The sequence below is a fragment of the Mercenaria mercenaria genome, chromosome 9 (assembly GCF_021730395.1).
Source record: "Mercenaria mercenaria strain notata chromosome 9, MADL_Memer_1, whole genome shotgun sequence".
Taxonomy (NCBI): Eukaryota; Metazoa; Mollusca; class Bivalvia; order Venerida; family Veneridae; genus Mercenaria; species Mercenaria mercenaria.
In genome coordinates this window covers 72,583,720-72,600,093 of record NC_069369.1, presented here as the reverse complement: position 1 = coordinate 72,600,093, position 16,374 = coordinate 72,583,720, and the positions used below count along the sequence as shown (strand labels likewise).

The window sequence follows — 16,374 nt, the reverse complement described above, 5'->3', positions numbered from 1 at the left end:
TTTAAAAAAGAAAATATTTTTTCCGAGAATGATAAAGCTGCTTTCTGTTCTTTAACCCTTACCCTGCTAAATTTCTATAATGAACTTGTCCATGTTTCAGTTTGGACAGAACCATTAACTGTTAAAAGGGGTGTTCGCTGAAAATTTACTGACTGAACAGCGATGTGCAGGCTGATCTTGGTCTGCACTGGTCGCAAAGCTGAATCACTTGCCGCCAGCAGGCTAAGGGTTAAGAACTTCTCTTAATCGAAGATTAATTTCATATATTTTATGTCATGTGAAAATGCATATATTTTTATAAGTGTATTTCTGTACATCGCCAGGTTTACGTGTTTGACCCAAAGGTTCCAGAAGAATCTCGAGGATGTTGTCTGAGGAAAAACAAGATACAGGATGAATTTCCCGCGTCAGAAGGCAGCCAGACACTCCCAGATAATATTGACGCCGTTTATTATTCCCACATTGACGAGTCACAGTTTTTTATTAAAGATGAGGACGTCTGGCAAAATATTGCTTTCCATCCGCGACAAAAACACACGACTAACAGTGTGAAATACATAGGAAAATGGTTTGACAAATGGTTTGACATTTGCGATGTTACAACACATTCGACGCATTTATTTGATTTTCAAAAGGGTACCTGACATGACTTATAAGTAAAATTATTCTCTTAAGTAACGTGATACCCAAAGTCAAGTAATTGACAGAAAATATGATGACTGCTGTAGTATATGTAAGATCGATAGGCAAACTAAAGAGACGGCATTTTTTTGTAAATAACAATGTACAAAGCCAAACAGTAGTGTTAAGAACGATTATTCATATTTTGATTTGAAATATTGAAAAGCATATCCATTGTTGTCGTGCGGTTGTTATCTATTGCAGTTCATGTCGTTTTAAATTGCTTCCCATCTTGTGGGCATGCGCGTGCAGGTCATGTGATAAATGTCCTTGGCGGGAAAACGACTCTGAAAATCAATAAAGTGCTGGCGTTGCGGTTTAGATGCAAGCATAATTATGTAGACGTTGTTGTCAAGGGTGTTATACGGAAACATGGTCATAAAAAGATTGATGGTGATTGTTGGACATATCAATTCCAATATTGAATCTGCTTAAAATGTGGATCACTGGATATCAAAACGATATGTAATACAATCGAAGAAAAACCATATGTTGTGTATAACACCTTGTGGTTACTTGCGTTGTTCTACCAAAGAATTAGTAACAGTATTTTATCTGGAAAAGAACGAACAGTTAGAGAAGTTAATAGAATAGTTTTGCACGGAAGAGACTGTAAAAAGACAGTCAAGAAACAAAGACAAACTCATTCGATGCAAAAAGTGTTGCATAAGTAAATGATTAACGGTGTCAGAGTTGTTTGAAAGACTGTGATTGAAGTCACTGTGAAGAGGAGTAGACAAATGCCAGTATAATTCATAGAGTCATTGTATATATTTTCATTTTTCGTTTTTACCGCTTATGCACAGAAGCATAGCATAAGCATTTACAAAAGCGCCGCCATGCTTTTGATTTGATCACCTTTGACATATGTTGTTCATAATTTGAATTTGTTCGGTTTTGATTAATATTTATAGATAATGATGGTTTAAAACATGCATGAAAACTTAAACGAAGAGTCAAAACGAAAAGTTTCTTTTGAATTAAGTGATTTCACTTCATGTACAAAATAAAGTTGTAAAGATGTTTAACAAATATGTATAGACGAAAAAAAACGTTTCCTAACACAATATATTAGGCCCAGAAAAATGACATTTTGTTTGTTTAATATCCGCATGAACCATTACAATGTCACACTGTTTTACAATCTTAATGACGTCATTTCTCAGCTGCGCACAAGTTTACAACATACAAACATTCCTTAGGAAAGTAAATACGAGATAAAACGTTTGAGATATAATGGTGTTAGCCAAGGAAACGCGCTAAAGCTTTTAAAAAGCTTGGTCAGATATTGTTCCTTCAGTACTATTTTAACAGTAAAGTATCACGTGATCATGATAATGTCCAATCCATAATCAAACATATACATTGTAAGGACAGATAAGGTACTATAGAACTGCACATTCCCAATACATTAAAAATATGTATTACACTAGAATATTGCTTAATCATCCATTAAAATCTTACCTAGTCAGCCTGTATCATGTTTTTAGCAAGGCGGTTATTTGTTGACCTGAAATGCTGATAAGCATTGTAGATACTTGTATTAGAAAGTTCATGAAATATAATTAATTCTGATTTTGATCAAACCCAATAAACTAAAAATCTACACAGTAATTAAAAATATTTTCAACTTTAATACTGTTTAGCAAACTTTGATGCTGACAGATTTTGTTCAGGAGTATCTGTAATATTTCGACTTTAATCTACAGACAGTAATTATTTGTGTGTGAATAAATTAATGCAAACAACTGATTTTTTGTAATACGTAACGTCGTCCGACTGTCAGTTTAAAAAAACGCTGATGAGCCTTCAGGCTTTTCATTTTTTGCGTTGTCAGTATATATTTGATAGTCAATATTATCATGTTACACACATTTTCTACGTAAGCTTTGCTTGCTATTCCTCGAATCTGACCCTTTTTGTAACCTCCAATTTTGGAAACTATTTGAATTTTATTTCTTGTTATTTATTTATAAAGGCATTTGTCTGAATCGAAAAAAAAAGATCGTAAGCTTAATATTTATGAACAAAAAGAACATTTACGGGAGAGAATGTGTGTCACGATTTAACTTTAAATGTTGTGGCTGTTTAACGCTTGTACATTGCATTGGTTTCTGTGATAAATGTAAAAACCGACACGATATGACCGAGCGTTTTTAAACCGGAAATGAAAACTGCAAAGACTACGTTCTTCTGGGAATAAAAGGGAGATAAATAAGTATGCATATATCGTGCCTTCTAGGAGCACATTAAGCTTTCTCTAGAGCATGCTTTTCAACGTTGAAGTGATAGGTATACATTACTATTTTTAATTAGAACGGATGTCTCTTTTTTGTCTGAAATTTGAAAAATACTGTAATGATTTCCATTTTGGTTAGAAGAACAAATATCTATTTCCACACTGGAAATGGAAAGATTATTTTGTTGAAAATACATTTCTGATTTGCAAGTAGGATTCTAGAATCTCTTCTTTCATTGAACATTTTCGAAGAAAATTTAGGTTACTACAATATATACCATGACAATAACGTTAAAATGTGCTCTCCAGTTTACGATAGTTTACATACGAACTTTGTGGAAAGAAGGACTGTGATAAAAGTCTCGAAAAGTTCTGAAGACGGAAAGTTTATTTATGCCTAAATTGTGTCGAGCCATAAAGTGTTTTTTATCTATTCTATTTGATATTTTAACATTTAAGACCACCAATTTCTGCGCATTGTCTTGCTTACAGACGTTGAAGTAACGTTAAAACACTTCAGTCTGACAAGATTTTATCTCCGACTATGGCAGTTCTAGTAATGGTCTACTAAATTTACAAATGCAGCAAAGTTAATAATACGAATTACAAAAATAAAACGACAAAAGAGAAAATATTTGGCAGCTATCAAATTTAAATGGCAATTTTCTATTAAGGTATTTGGCTGGTAACGACACTCAGCAATTTCCATGGGATAATGTTTTCTCGGTATGCAATTTGGTATTCTTCGCTAACAATGTTTTCCGTAAAAAGAACCCCGGAGAATACCGAAGTTGCACGCGGTGAAAACGTAATTTCCCGATTGTCGTTGCGGGTCCGCCACCTTAACACTCATGCAAAAGAAAGATACAAAATCATGTTAAACAGTCTTTCCATAACAGCATTTATTCATATTTGATTTAATATATATTCTACTTCAACCTTGTATAAACAGTTTAATTAGGAAATGCTTTTGTACGTCATTTCTAAAGCATTGTAAAAGAGGATAAGTTTTGTGATTAAAATACAATTATTTTGATAATGTTATTTAATCTGAATTGAAATGTAAAGTCATTAATTATGCCTGTGTATATTTTTCTTTTAATTTTACATTTTGTGATTTGTGTTACATTTTATAAAGTATATTGTTGTTGAAAACAGAGCAGTATTTTATTGTTTTCTGATTTAATGTTTATGCATTTTGCCAGTTTTAAGTTATTTTGATGTCGTCGTTCTACATGTTATGGTATAGTAAATACTTATATAAATCGCCAGTCCATAGTTTGTGCTATTGACCAGTATATAGTTCAACACTAAAATTTGCTTGACTGAAGGTCAACCCCTAAAGAAAAAATCTTGAAACTGCATTTCTGATGTCATGTAATAAAACACGTATTGAATAGTTTGCCCGCCAATTTTCAAAATCATTGACAAACAGTTCTTCGGACCTCGGGCAATAGGTTTGACTTTTGACCGACAAGCTATGCCATAGGTAATTATTGTTTGCTAAACACCAACATTGCCCTTAAACAGTCACTTTTAAGACTTCCGATGAAGAACATTCTCCATCTTTCTTGATTGTCTTTTTCATTTTTGCTAATATATATATAAGTATTTTGTTATCTAATTAATTATGCTCTGATAGGAAAAGCAAGGAGTCTTGTTGTTCTGAGCAAGTTACCAAATAACAGTTTATATTTAATTTAGACGAGTACTTACTTCAAATGTTTAAGGTTTGTTCTTAATATCGTAATGAAATTAGGGGACTTCTGCTATATATTTTAGTGCAGTGAGAACAGAACATTCTTTTGTCTTTTTCTGGTCTACCTTAGGCCTTGCAATGAAACTTTTCCTCAGATTATTTCATTCTGATTGTCAACATTGCTATGCATATACATGGCAGTTCTTTAAATAAAAGCAAATGTATAGCTATAGAAAGATACGGTATTTGTATGACTATCAAATTTAATCTTTTTCTGTGCAAGTACCATTTTTATTTTCTGGTATTTATATGAAAAAAGCTTTAAATATTTTAAAACAAGGATAGGCTATTTAGTTAAATACCGATTTTTTCTTGATCTTGTACTTCAAATTTTACTTGAAATTTCATTTAATATGCACTTTCTTTCGTACAAGATAATTTGGAAATTTGTCGTGACATAGAATAAAAAGCGTTCCTTTAATCGGTCATACAAAAGTGCAATAAAGTAGAATAAAATCATTAATAGGCCGTGCCTCGAAAGGTCGCTGTGACCAAAATAACGTGCAGTTATCTAAACATGACGTCGTATGGTTTAATTAAATGTAGATCCCTACTGGCGGCGTCTCTGCGTTTCTATTGATTTTATTCTATTTAAAGTTTCCATTTATCTTTATTTTGTTTCTGTCAACCACAAATCTCTAAGAATTGTCATACTGCTGTGTTAAAACGTATGAATATTTTGAACACTTCTGCACATATCCTGTTAACTAATACGTTTGTGTATATTTACAATGACATCTTTCATTTGGAAACAAATTATTTCTAAGTATATCTTGCATAAAACTTGAATCAAATATATTGAACTACCGAAAACATTCTGAAATTTTAGCTGTTCCAGACAGTTAAAGAGAATACCATTTCTAGTGTTTTCTTGTCATTATCCCTTCCTTTTCCGTCACTCGCCAACTGTCATTATTTATTTACATGCTTTGTTACTGGCTTGTTCACAATATGTCATTTAAAATAAATGTCCTAACTATAAATGTTTTTGTTGTACTTTCTTTGCTCCAAAGGTTATACAAGGGACAGAAGTTACTAACAGTATCACACTGGGAATATAGATATCTATTAAACGATACAATGTACCTGGACACAGTGGTAAAAGGTGATTAAGATACGATATATATACTTCATGTCGGACAACAAAAATTAATACGCACTCAGTGCGATAGATAATGTTTGTTCATTCGTGTAACAAAAAGGTGAAGCTACACGCAGTAACGGATATATATTGGTCAGGTAATAGTCTGTGTACTAAATGTAAGTTTAACAAACAAAAAAGAGCATTAACGTCATAAGAACAGATTGCATAAATCAAGATTTGAACCAATGCGTACAAAAAGGTGACGCAAACAAGCATTTGTAATGAATTTGTTCAATATTCAGATCTTTTAACGGCGGAATTGCGTATCTAAAGTCAACGGAATAAAAACAAGCCTGTAAAAAGACAAGTTTGAGTCCAGGATCAGCTTTTTACTAAAACATATGCAAAGTCAAATCAGAAATTAAAAGCTCTATAAAGAATTACTCACTGTCAAATAATCGAGAACAATATACTTTTGAAACACGGAACTTTGCCGCCAAGAATCAAAGTTTTGAAGGAACACGTCAAAGTTGTAGGTGTTTCGAGCGGAGCGGTGGTCTGGTGGTCAAGGTGTCGGCCACTCAACCCGAGAGTCATAGGTTCGAGCCCAACTCTAGTCACGACCACTCCTTCTTACATAAAACTAGTACTGGTTTTTCAAGGGAGCGGACTCGAGAGTGGTTAAAATAACCTTAAAGCTTTCATCAAAATCGAGCTGAGATAAATTAATATTAGTAGTATAAACTAAATTTGTAGGTATTTTATGTACCCCGAAGCGTCGCGTTATGATATGCAATATTTGTGTTTCTTATAGGATGTTACCAGAAACATGCATTGTGACGTAACATATGATGTGACATATCATAAATATGTCAACAGCCATTAAAGAATAATTTATTCCTTGTTGAGTAAAATGATTGGAATTACAACATTGAATATAAAACTGTTGCTTCATGAATTTGCACCGCTTTCCTACTTATTAATTTAGGTATATATTTTTTTCTTTTGAATTTTCTATTGACTTGCATTATAACAAATGAATTCCTAACGACTCCATAAAACATTTCTTGACTCACTATCTGTAGTTATTACCAAACGAAGACTTTCATACTAAAAAAAAATAATTTGTACGCACATAGATCATTTTATATTTTTCACCAAGTTAATAACCAAGTCAAAAGCCAGGTACATGTAAAATGACGCAAATTTCATGATTGTAAATAATCGAATGCTATGGTCTTCACAGTCATTTTAACCTTTAGCCTATTCTACCTTTGCGACCAGTCCGTGCAGGCTGATCATGGTCTGCACTGATCGCTATTCAGTCAGTAAATTTTTGGTGAACAGCCCTTAGAATAATGAATGGTATTGGCCAAATTGAATAATAGACAAGTCCATTTTAGAAATTTAGCAGGCTAAGGGTTAATCCGCTATGCAAAAACATCATTTGAACTTTAGATTATGGGAGGCGTCAACAGGGCGTATCGCAAAACATAATTTGAAATGCTGTTGCATTAAAATCAGACACACAAAAAAAGACAAAAAAAAAAAAAGAAAAAAATCAGATGTAACGTATCTAATATAACACAACAAAGAATAAGCTGAAGGCGAAATGACGTTAGCTCCACATGACCTCGGGGCGATGAATTGCATCAGGAATGAGGTGAGGAGAGTGATTGTTTTGCGCAACTTTCCTTGGATAAAGACTATTTTAAAATCGTAGATCTTTAAAAGCTAAGGGAGATTTTTTCTCTGATATATGAGCAAGAACAATGGACAGAGATAATGGTGCAACAGCAAATAAAACAAACTTCAAAATTAGCAAAAACAAGAATGGCAAACAAAATAACTAGACAATGAAATATGTAATTTTAAATAAAACAGCCAGGATTCCTTATCGTTTAAGATATATCAAATCTAAATGAAAAATTAAAAACATTTAGAAATAGCGAATCTAATTAATCTACTAAGGTGGAAACTAAAGAAACACAAGTGACAGCCAGATGCTATATTCATGCTAGAGATTGATGCAAGAATGTCGACGAGAATGTTCCAGCTATTAATTTTAATACCTGCTTCGCATCAGATAATATATTTTTAACTAAAACAACGACTATACAGTGTATAATTTGTAATCGGTTTTGAAGGATGACACATATCAACAACACGGAGCAAGGAGTGTTAGAAATGAAGTACTCTTGTACAATTCATTGTAATACGTGCGCATATACCTTATGTGGCTACTGTTATGTAAAACAAGGGGATAACACACTTGTTTTGTTACGTCTGCAAATGCCTGATTGATTGTTGTTGATTGGTATCAAAGGTCGAGGTCACTAACATATTCCAAAGGCTTCTGCAGACGTAAATACACAAAACAAACGTGTAACATCGCTATTTTTGCACACCTCACAAACATTAAATAATATCGTTTAATAGTTGACGATTATACGAATCCAGCACAATTTTCATTTACCATTCTGGTTGTTCTTGGAAACGGTCAGCATGTTTTGAATAGTTATAACCGGGGCGCACAAATCACAACACTATCAAACTGGGTATTTCTAATTTCTCTTCATAACAAACGTGACATTAACGATATTGTTGAATACCGCATAAAAAGTCGTTAATCGAGGACACAGTTTTACAAATAAAAGTTTCGTACGGATTATTTTGAGTACGATATCGAATGACGAAATCAAATAAACATATAACAATTAAAACTTCCCAGCAAGGCTGATGTGATTCTTAAAAATAAAGAATGTCACAAGTTACATGCGTTTCAGTATATTCACGGTTGGCGACGAAAAGTAGCTTTTTCTCATGTCAAGGTCCAAAGAGAGTAAACAGAGCAGCAAGCGAGGGTCAGCCTTGTACGGGGTAATGACAGATGGCTGATGTAGCAAAAAATACCTTGGATTGGACTGCGACTTTTATGCTACAATAAAAATATTTTTATGGAAAAATGGTGGTACAATATGTTCATTATTGCAAGAATAAATATTCGGCCCTGACAAAGCAATTGAAAGACAACACAAACAACACGTATTTACAGCATGTGAATGCCTTATTTAAACACAATTTTTGCCCGGGAAATAAAAAAGACAGACTTTATGCAAGAATAATGATATAACCTCTCTTTATATATTTGCCATAAGTGTTGCTGAAATGTATACTATGTATATATACTATGTATATTCGGAAGCCATCCAGGTGCCTTACGGAAGGTTTGTAGTTCTCTCCATTTACCTTTCCATACCTGAAATTATGCTTGGAAGGACACCTAAGGTTCTCCTTTACCACGAAAAACTGGAAAAGTCGCCGTATGACCTAAATTGTGACGACGTGACTCTTTTCACAGAAAGAAGACATTCATATTGTTCGGCAGGTATCCAATAAATTCTTAGGTATGCTCATCAGAATCTCTCTAATGTTTATATCGGTTAATGACAGAAGATTGTCATAAGTAGAATATTATCATAAATATACGCACCGCAAGACATTGATCTTGCATATTTTGTTACAAGTACATTATTGTATATCATTATCAGAGCAATAAAGAGCTTGGTGTTACATTTTTAATTGCAGTTTGAAATTGTTGCCATATCAGCTCTAAGTATGAACCGAGTTTACACAAACCAACTATTCTGGTGCATTAGGTGCTTTCATTATTGTCAGTTGTAAGTCACTGCTTAGATAAACGATTCTCAGTTTCTGTATACTAGACGACGATTATGATTTTGTTATTTTGTTGATTCGAGAAAGGGAAAAAACAGTGATATATAGGTACACTCCTTTTTTTGTGACAATTTTGTTTTACAGATTTTGTTTTTGTTATTGCTGCTGCTGCTAATAGTGATAATAAAGAAGAAGAAGAAGATTATGACAATAATGATGATAATGACAATACCGACATGATGTTTTCATACTTACGTGGTCATTGAAAAAAAATGGCATGTGTATGGCAATGATAATGATTTATATAAGGAAAATGAAGTTGCTTTGATGATTGTAATGAAGTGTATTTAAAACATTTGTTTCGAGATTAGACTTCAAATAAATTATGTTTATTAACTTGTGTTGTTTTTTTTAAATTAACATCATCTGCACCAGAAAAATATGAACATTTTAAAAAAATTATTTTAACATCAAATTTGAATTTCTCAACAGAAATCAACCTACCAATTTGGACAGCAGCTATTTAGATGCAATAGACTCACAAAAACATTAACTGTGTTTACAATATACATCAAACACATTGGGCTGCCAGTCATGGCATCATTCCACTGCATCATGCAGGGGACTCCTTTATCACCCATCTAATTATCTTGTCTTCTGATCAGTTAGATTTCTTGAGAGACGACAGAAAACAGTAGACTAAATTGGCTTATGCTTTGGAAAAAGGTTTAATCAGTAGAAAGCTTTTGGGTCATGTGTTTTGACACTTCCGACGTGTTTCCATTGTTACACCTGCAAACTGTTTCTTTATTCTTTGCCTGATAAATTCATTTACTGTGTATTTCTTTTCGATACTTTTAAGTGTAACAGAAATTTTAATAATATTATTTTGATTAATGTCATCATCGTCACTATCCCCACTTTCATCCACAACCACAACCATCATCACCATCGTCTTCAATTTCATCACTTCCGCCACAATAACCACAATCATCATCACCAGCATTATATTCATCACCATAACCATCATCATCACGACAACAATTATCATCACGACAACCATTATGATCATAATCATTTTCACCGTCAGCTTCATCATCATCATCATCATCATTATCATCATCGCCAAAAACAAAACAACAATTATAATAATTATCAATGTCATCATAATGATCATTACCTGCATCAACATCACCATCAGTAACACAATCACCATGGCCGTCGTAGCATCATCATCATCGTTTGTTTTCAAATTAATGATGTTTTTGCTGATGACCAAGATTAAAAACATTGTCCAGTCCGAAGATAACCTGGTTTGTTGATTATGATGTTTATGTGGTGGAGGTGTTTATATTGCTGTGGAAGATAATGATAATGATGATGATTGAAACTTAGACGAATTTGTTGCGTAGTTTTCAATGATTGATGGCGATAACGTTGTTTCTGATATTTATTTTCATTCTTAAAGACACTAAGAGCAAACCATAATTGTTTATGTAAATATAATTATATGAAACAAATCAAGTTCTAATATTAACAGTTAAAATGTAGTTATTCAAGTTACTTATTCATTAAAATATTTCGTTTAAGGAAAACATCAACAGTTTTCACGCGGTATATGCGCGTCATAACAGAGAAAATCTATATTCTGTAAAACTGTATACACAAAGTTAAAGATGATGACGTAATAAAAGCATGATCATGAACACCCTGCCCCACGCATTAAAACCAAATATAACATAAAGCAAAGCGAAAAGGAATTTTCTACCATTGTATGCGTGATCACATCAATTGTTTTTGTACGATTTCCTTATTATCTTTGGCGGCATTTTGTCCTTTGGAGACTTTTAAAAAGACGATTTATAGGGTCCAGTCAATGTAAATAATACTCATTGTTTTAAAAACAGTTTAAAAACAGTTTATTAGTACACTCAGCACATACAAATGAGATAAGAGGTATAATAATTCAATAATTACAAACATATTAACCAGGCTGCGGGTAGTATATAATACAGATTGCAAAATATAAGGTAATATAAGTTAACACTTAACAGTGGTAGAAAACAAGTTGAGCTACACTATTTCAAGTTAAAAGTTTAATTTTGTGGTATGTTGCCTGCCGGCTGGTTTCTTAAAATGTTTCATAACGACATTTAAAAAATTGCCTAACTTGTAAAGAATATTTTCGTCCTTTTCATTCATCAAAGAGTCAAAACTTATACAATTAATGTTTCTTAGATACCGTTCAGGAATTAGCTTTTTGCGTAACTCATTAAAATGAGTACACTTAAATAAATAGTGAAATTCATCACCTACTTCTCGTAAATTACAAACATTACAAATTCTGTCATTACGTTCTATATTTGCCCATCTTAGCTTTTCAATAGGTAGATGGTTATTACACATTCTAAAATTGACAATTGTCTGAACATAGTATGGTGATAGTGCATCAAAATAATGTTCATATTTATGTTCGGTTTTGTACATACGGCAATTTAAACATTTATTAGATTCAAAAACGTTGCTATGCCAGGTTTGCATATACTGATCTTGAAGACATTTTTCAATATTAGCTAACAAAAGCTCTCTAGAACCATTGAAACCTTGGTTAAGCCATACATAATCTAAACCACATTCATCTAAAATAGATTTTACATATGATAACCAACTGTACATTGTGTCGTTTCTGATGTAGTCCGAATACATAAATTTATACATAAAAGACGATAGTTTATCATTATTTGTAATAACATTATACCAAAATCCAATTATCCTCTTTTTAATAGCTATACAAATAGGGTATCTACCAAGGTCACCATAAAGCATAATGTGTGGAGTACTACGTTTGACATGTAATATGTGTTTCATAAAGTCAGTATGCACTTTTTCTAACAAGTTAACATCTGAGTAACCCCATACTTCACATCCGTAAGTCAAGATGGGTAATAAAGTAGAATCAAATAGTTTCAGTTGATAATCTATTGATAAATCTAAATTTCTTATCTTTCTATACAGGCTAAATAAACCCTTTCGTGCTTGTTCAACAATATGCTTTTTGGCTGTTGCAAAATTTCTATTTTTTGAAAAAACCACACCAAGATATTTGAATGTATCTACAACTTCAATCTGGTGATTATTAACAACAATATTTCTATTTCTATGAAATCGATCACCAAAAACCATAACCTTAGTTTTATCAAAATTAATATCTAACTTCCATAGTGTACAATATTCATTAAAAGTATGTAATACAGACGTGAGATCTTCTTCAGAATTTGCAAAGACAACTGTGTCATCTGCGTATAGTATAACTATTAATTTTAAATACATATCTAAGTTTTCATCTGATATAGTTACACTTATGTTATTATGTTCCATCAAATAGTTTTCCAAATCATTCAAGAACAGAGAAAAAAGTATCGGTGAAAGATTTTCACCCTGACGCACACCTCTTGCACAAGGGAAAAAATTTGACAACTTATTATTAACAGAAATATATGACTTTATGCCATTATACATGTTTTTTATGATACGTAACATTTTACCATCTATATCATAGCACACTAACTTACTCCAAAGACCAATTCTCCATACAGAGTCAAAGGCTTTCTGGAAGTCAACAAAACAACAGAATAGTTTCTTATTTCTACGTTTAAAAACTTCAACTAAAGTGTGCAAGACAAAAATATAATCAAGAGTTGAATGGTTTTACCTAAAACCAGCTTGGGTTTCGTTTACAAATTATAAGTTTCTAGGTATTCTGATAGTCTATTGTTCAACACAGCAGTAAATAATTTTCCAACACAACTCAGAATTGTTATAGGTCTATAATTTTGCGGGTCATCCTTTGCCCCTTTATTTTCAAAAATATGCACAATCGATCCAACTAGCCACGATTCTGGGATTAACCCAGTATCAAATACTTTGTTAAATAATTTCTGATACAATGGCATCAAGATAGCACAAGATGCTTTAATATATTCATCTGATACATTATCTAGGCCACTGGCCTTACCGGACTTTAATTTGTTTACACACTTTTATATTTCATCAACTGTAATTTCGTCATTAAGATTATGATCTATATGTACATTTGGAAAATCAGCATCAACGTGTTCATTTGCATTATCGTAACTAGCATTCAAATTTTTTAAACTCAAAAAAGGCGTCAGGGTTAGCATTAGTTTGCTTACTTTTTGTATTTAAACTATTAATATACTTCCAATACTCCTTCGGCGACTTACTCCGCATATTTCTAATTTTTTTCCTAACTTCTCTTTTATGTGTTACAACAGATTTTCTTATTATAGCTTTATATTTTTTGATGACTGTAACAATTCTGTTTTAGTATCATTGTTTTTAACATAACTGTATCTGCGTTTACATCTGTGATAGTTACTCCTAGCTGCTTTGCAGTCATCATTAAACCATTTAGCAGACAGTTTCTTAATGCATTTTTTCTTTGATTGGATATTACTGTATATACCATACGTAGTGCGGGCAGAGTCAACTAAAGCATAATCAACAGAACTCACTATTTCATTAATACTAGTTTGGTCAAAATCCGCATCGTTTTCACAGAGTCTCTACAACGCATCTTCTATAATATGCATATTAATATTATCTATAAAATCTTGTTTCTTACTATTATCCCATTTACGTATTTTCTCACTACCTGTCTCATATTGGTTAACATTGAAATATTCTGTATTTAGTTTAAGATTTATACAACAATGGACATCTGAGATTAAAGGACAGTATTCGCTCACACTAAAATCTTTAAATAAAGAAATAGCCTCACACGATGATATTACATAGTCGATAACAGACGTATCTTTACACGTAAAATGTCCAATTTTATCAGAAAATGATCTTCCATTCAATATAACAAAATCATTAGCACGACAAAACTCGGTCAATAATCTACCAAAACGGTTAACATGACTATCTTGAGAACAACGTTCAAAGCACATATTACTTTTTTGTAGTTTCTCACGCAAATACATATCAAAAATATCAGACGTGTCCATATTTATAAATTCAAATAATCTTTGGTCTACTTCTGCAATATCTGCAATATTAGATGTTCTGGCATTAAAATCTCCAAGTAATATCACGTACTTATTATTGGAGTTAAAGTTTTCAATCTCAGCATAAAAATTATCAAGTAGGTTTTGATTAAAATATTTTGAACCTTCAGGGAGTACATATACTGCACCGAATATTACATCTTCATCAGCATTAAAAACAGCTTTAGATAGCTTAAACCATTGTATATATTCACATTCAGTTGTGATTATAGAGAAAAACTTTGAAATATCTTTCTTAATAAAAGTTGCTATACCACCGGACTTTTTGGATGTTATTTGAGAACGATTTTTAAGAAAACAATCATAATTGTCAATGGTAATTAGATCAAAATCATCACAATGGGTTTCAAAACAAGAAAAGATATCAACAGACTTTACATGACTGACAAATTCAGGGATGTTCAGTTTTGCTGTTAAGCCACAAACATGGAGGCAAGAGTATGAAAGTCCACCACGGCCCCCTTATAAGTGCGTGGAGTCGGTCGCATTTCCGGTGCCTGGTGACCGGCCGTATCCTTGCGGTTGAGCTCTGCCGCCGGAAGGCTGAGATGGGGTCCACCGCTGTTGGGGTCGCCAATCGCCCCCGCGTCCACGGCCTCTGCTTCCGGTTGACGGTCCACGTGGCATTCTCTGCTCCTGGGAGATATCAACCTCCCCGGCTCTTACTTCCCTACCGTCGACGAACAACCTGTCGCGCACAAGTACAGTCCGCTTGTTCTGTGCACGGAAGTATCTTATAAGAGGATAAAGTTCACGCCGCTTTTTCTCGATTTCTTCCGGAAACTGTTCATTAATGCCATAACGGGTACCCAGACCGACGAACTTCTTCCCTGTCCTTAAAAAAGGAGAATTTTGCGACTATAGGACGTGGGGTGGCGCGTTCTGGATCCCGACGCGTGGGAATTCTGTGCACACGTTCAAATTTAATGGAATGTAAATTGAGTTTTGAAGACAAAAAGTCTGTTAACACATGTTCCGTGTCCTCGAACTGCGCACCCGTTCTACTCGTTTGCATCACTTCGTTAATGTTTGTAAACACTAAATTGTCACGCATTTCTCTGCACTTACTGTCCATGAGTTGAGCCTTAAGCTCATCATGGAGATATCTAATATCGCTAATGGACTTTTTCAGGGTTTCATTTTCAGAAGACAAAGTCTCAATGATTTTAGAATGTTCATCAATGGATTTCTGGTTATTAAGTTGCTGGGCTCTAAGAGTGTCATATCCAGTACTAAGGAACTCCGTTGAACGCTGAACCTCCTTACTATTTGTCTCAACAGCGCGAAGTCTCTCATCCATGTCATAGACCTTAACATTGAGATCTCGTACACTTCTCTCAATAACATCTAGTTTATCCAGTTTATCTAACTTACTAAGACACTCCTCTAATTTGCCAAACTTATCAAAATTTTGCTGCATTTTATCGATTTTACTCACGAGCTTATCGAACTCTGTTGAGGTAAGTATTACTTCATCGTTCTCACGTGCAGCTGAGAGAATGTTGCCCGTATCAAGGTCTAGGTACGACAGGTCTCCATCAACGGAGGATTCAGAGCCAGGTTGTCGGAGTTTACTGCGCTTGGTGCCACGTCTGACGCTGTCCTGGTTGGATACAGTCTGCGGAGTGGCCGGTTCCTTGGAGGACATGGTTTCTGAAGGACCTGAAAAATACTAAGCACAACGCACAGACACAGCCAAAATATAAGATATCTGTAGCCTACAGCTCAAATCAGTCCTGATGAAAAAAAAATTTTTTTAAATATTCAAGATGAGATATTTCATAATTACATTCTAAACTTCTATGCTAAATCTAACTAGGCTGTCTCGTATACTTTAGCTCTC

General features: G+C 33.4%; 1 protein-coding gene across 3 annotated transcripts in view; it reads left to right on the top strand.

Moving 5' to 3' along the window:
* LOC123547447 (matrix metallopeptidase-21-like) overlaps window positions 1–5,662 on the top strand; it is an 82,457-nt gene extending 76,795 nt beyond the window's left edge. For all 3 annotated transcript variants that reach the window (XM_045334570.2, XM_045334571.2, XM_045334568.2), the window contains exon 7: window positions 324–5,662. In XM_045334570.2, the coding sequence (XP_045190505.1) occupies window positions 324–644 (321 nt within the window). In that variant the 3' untranslated portion in view covers window positions 645–5,662. The remainder of the gene's footprint in view (window positions 1–323) is intronic.
* Window positions 5,663–16,374: the final 10,712 nt, after the last annotated feature.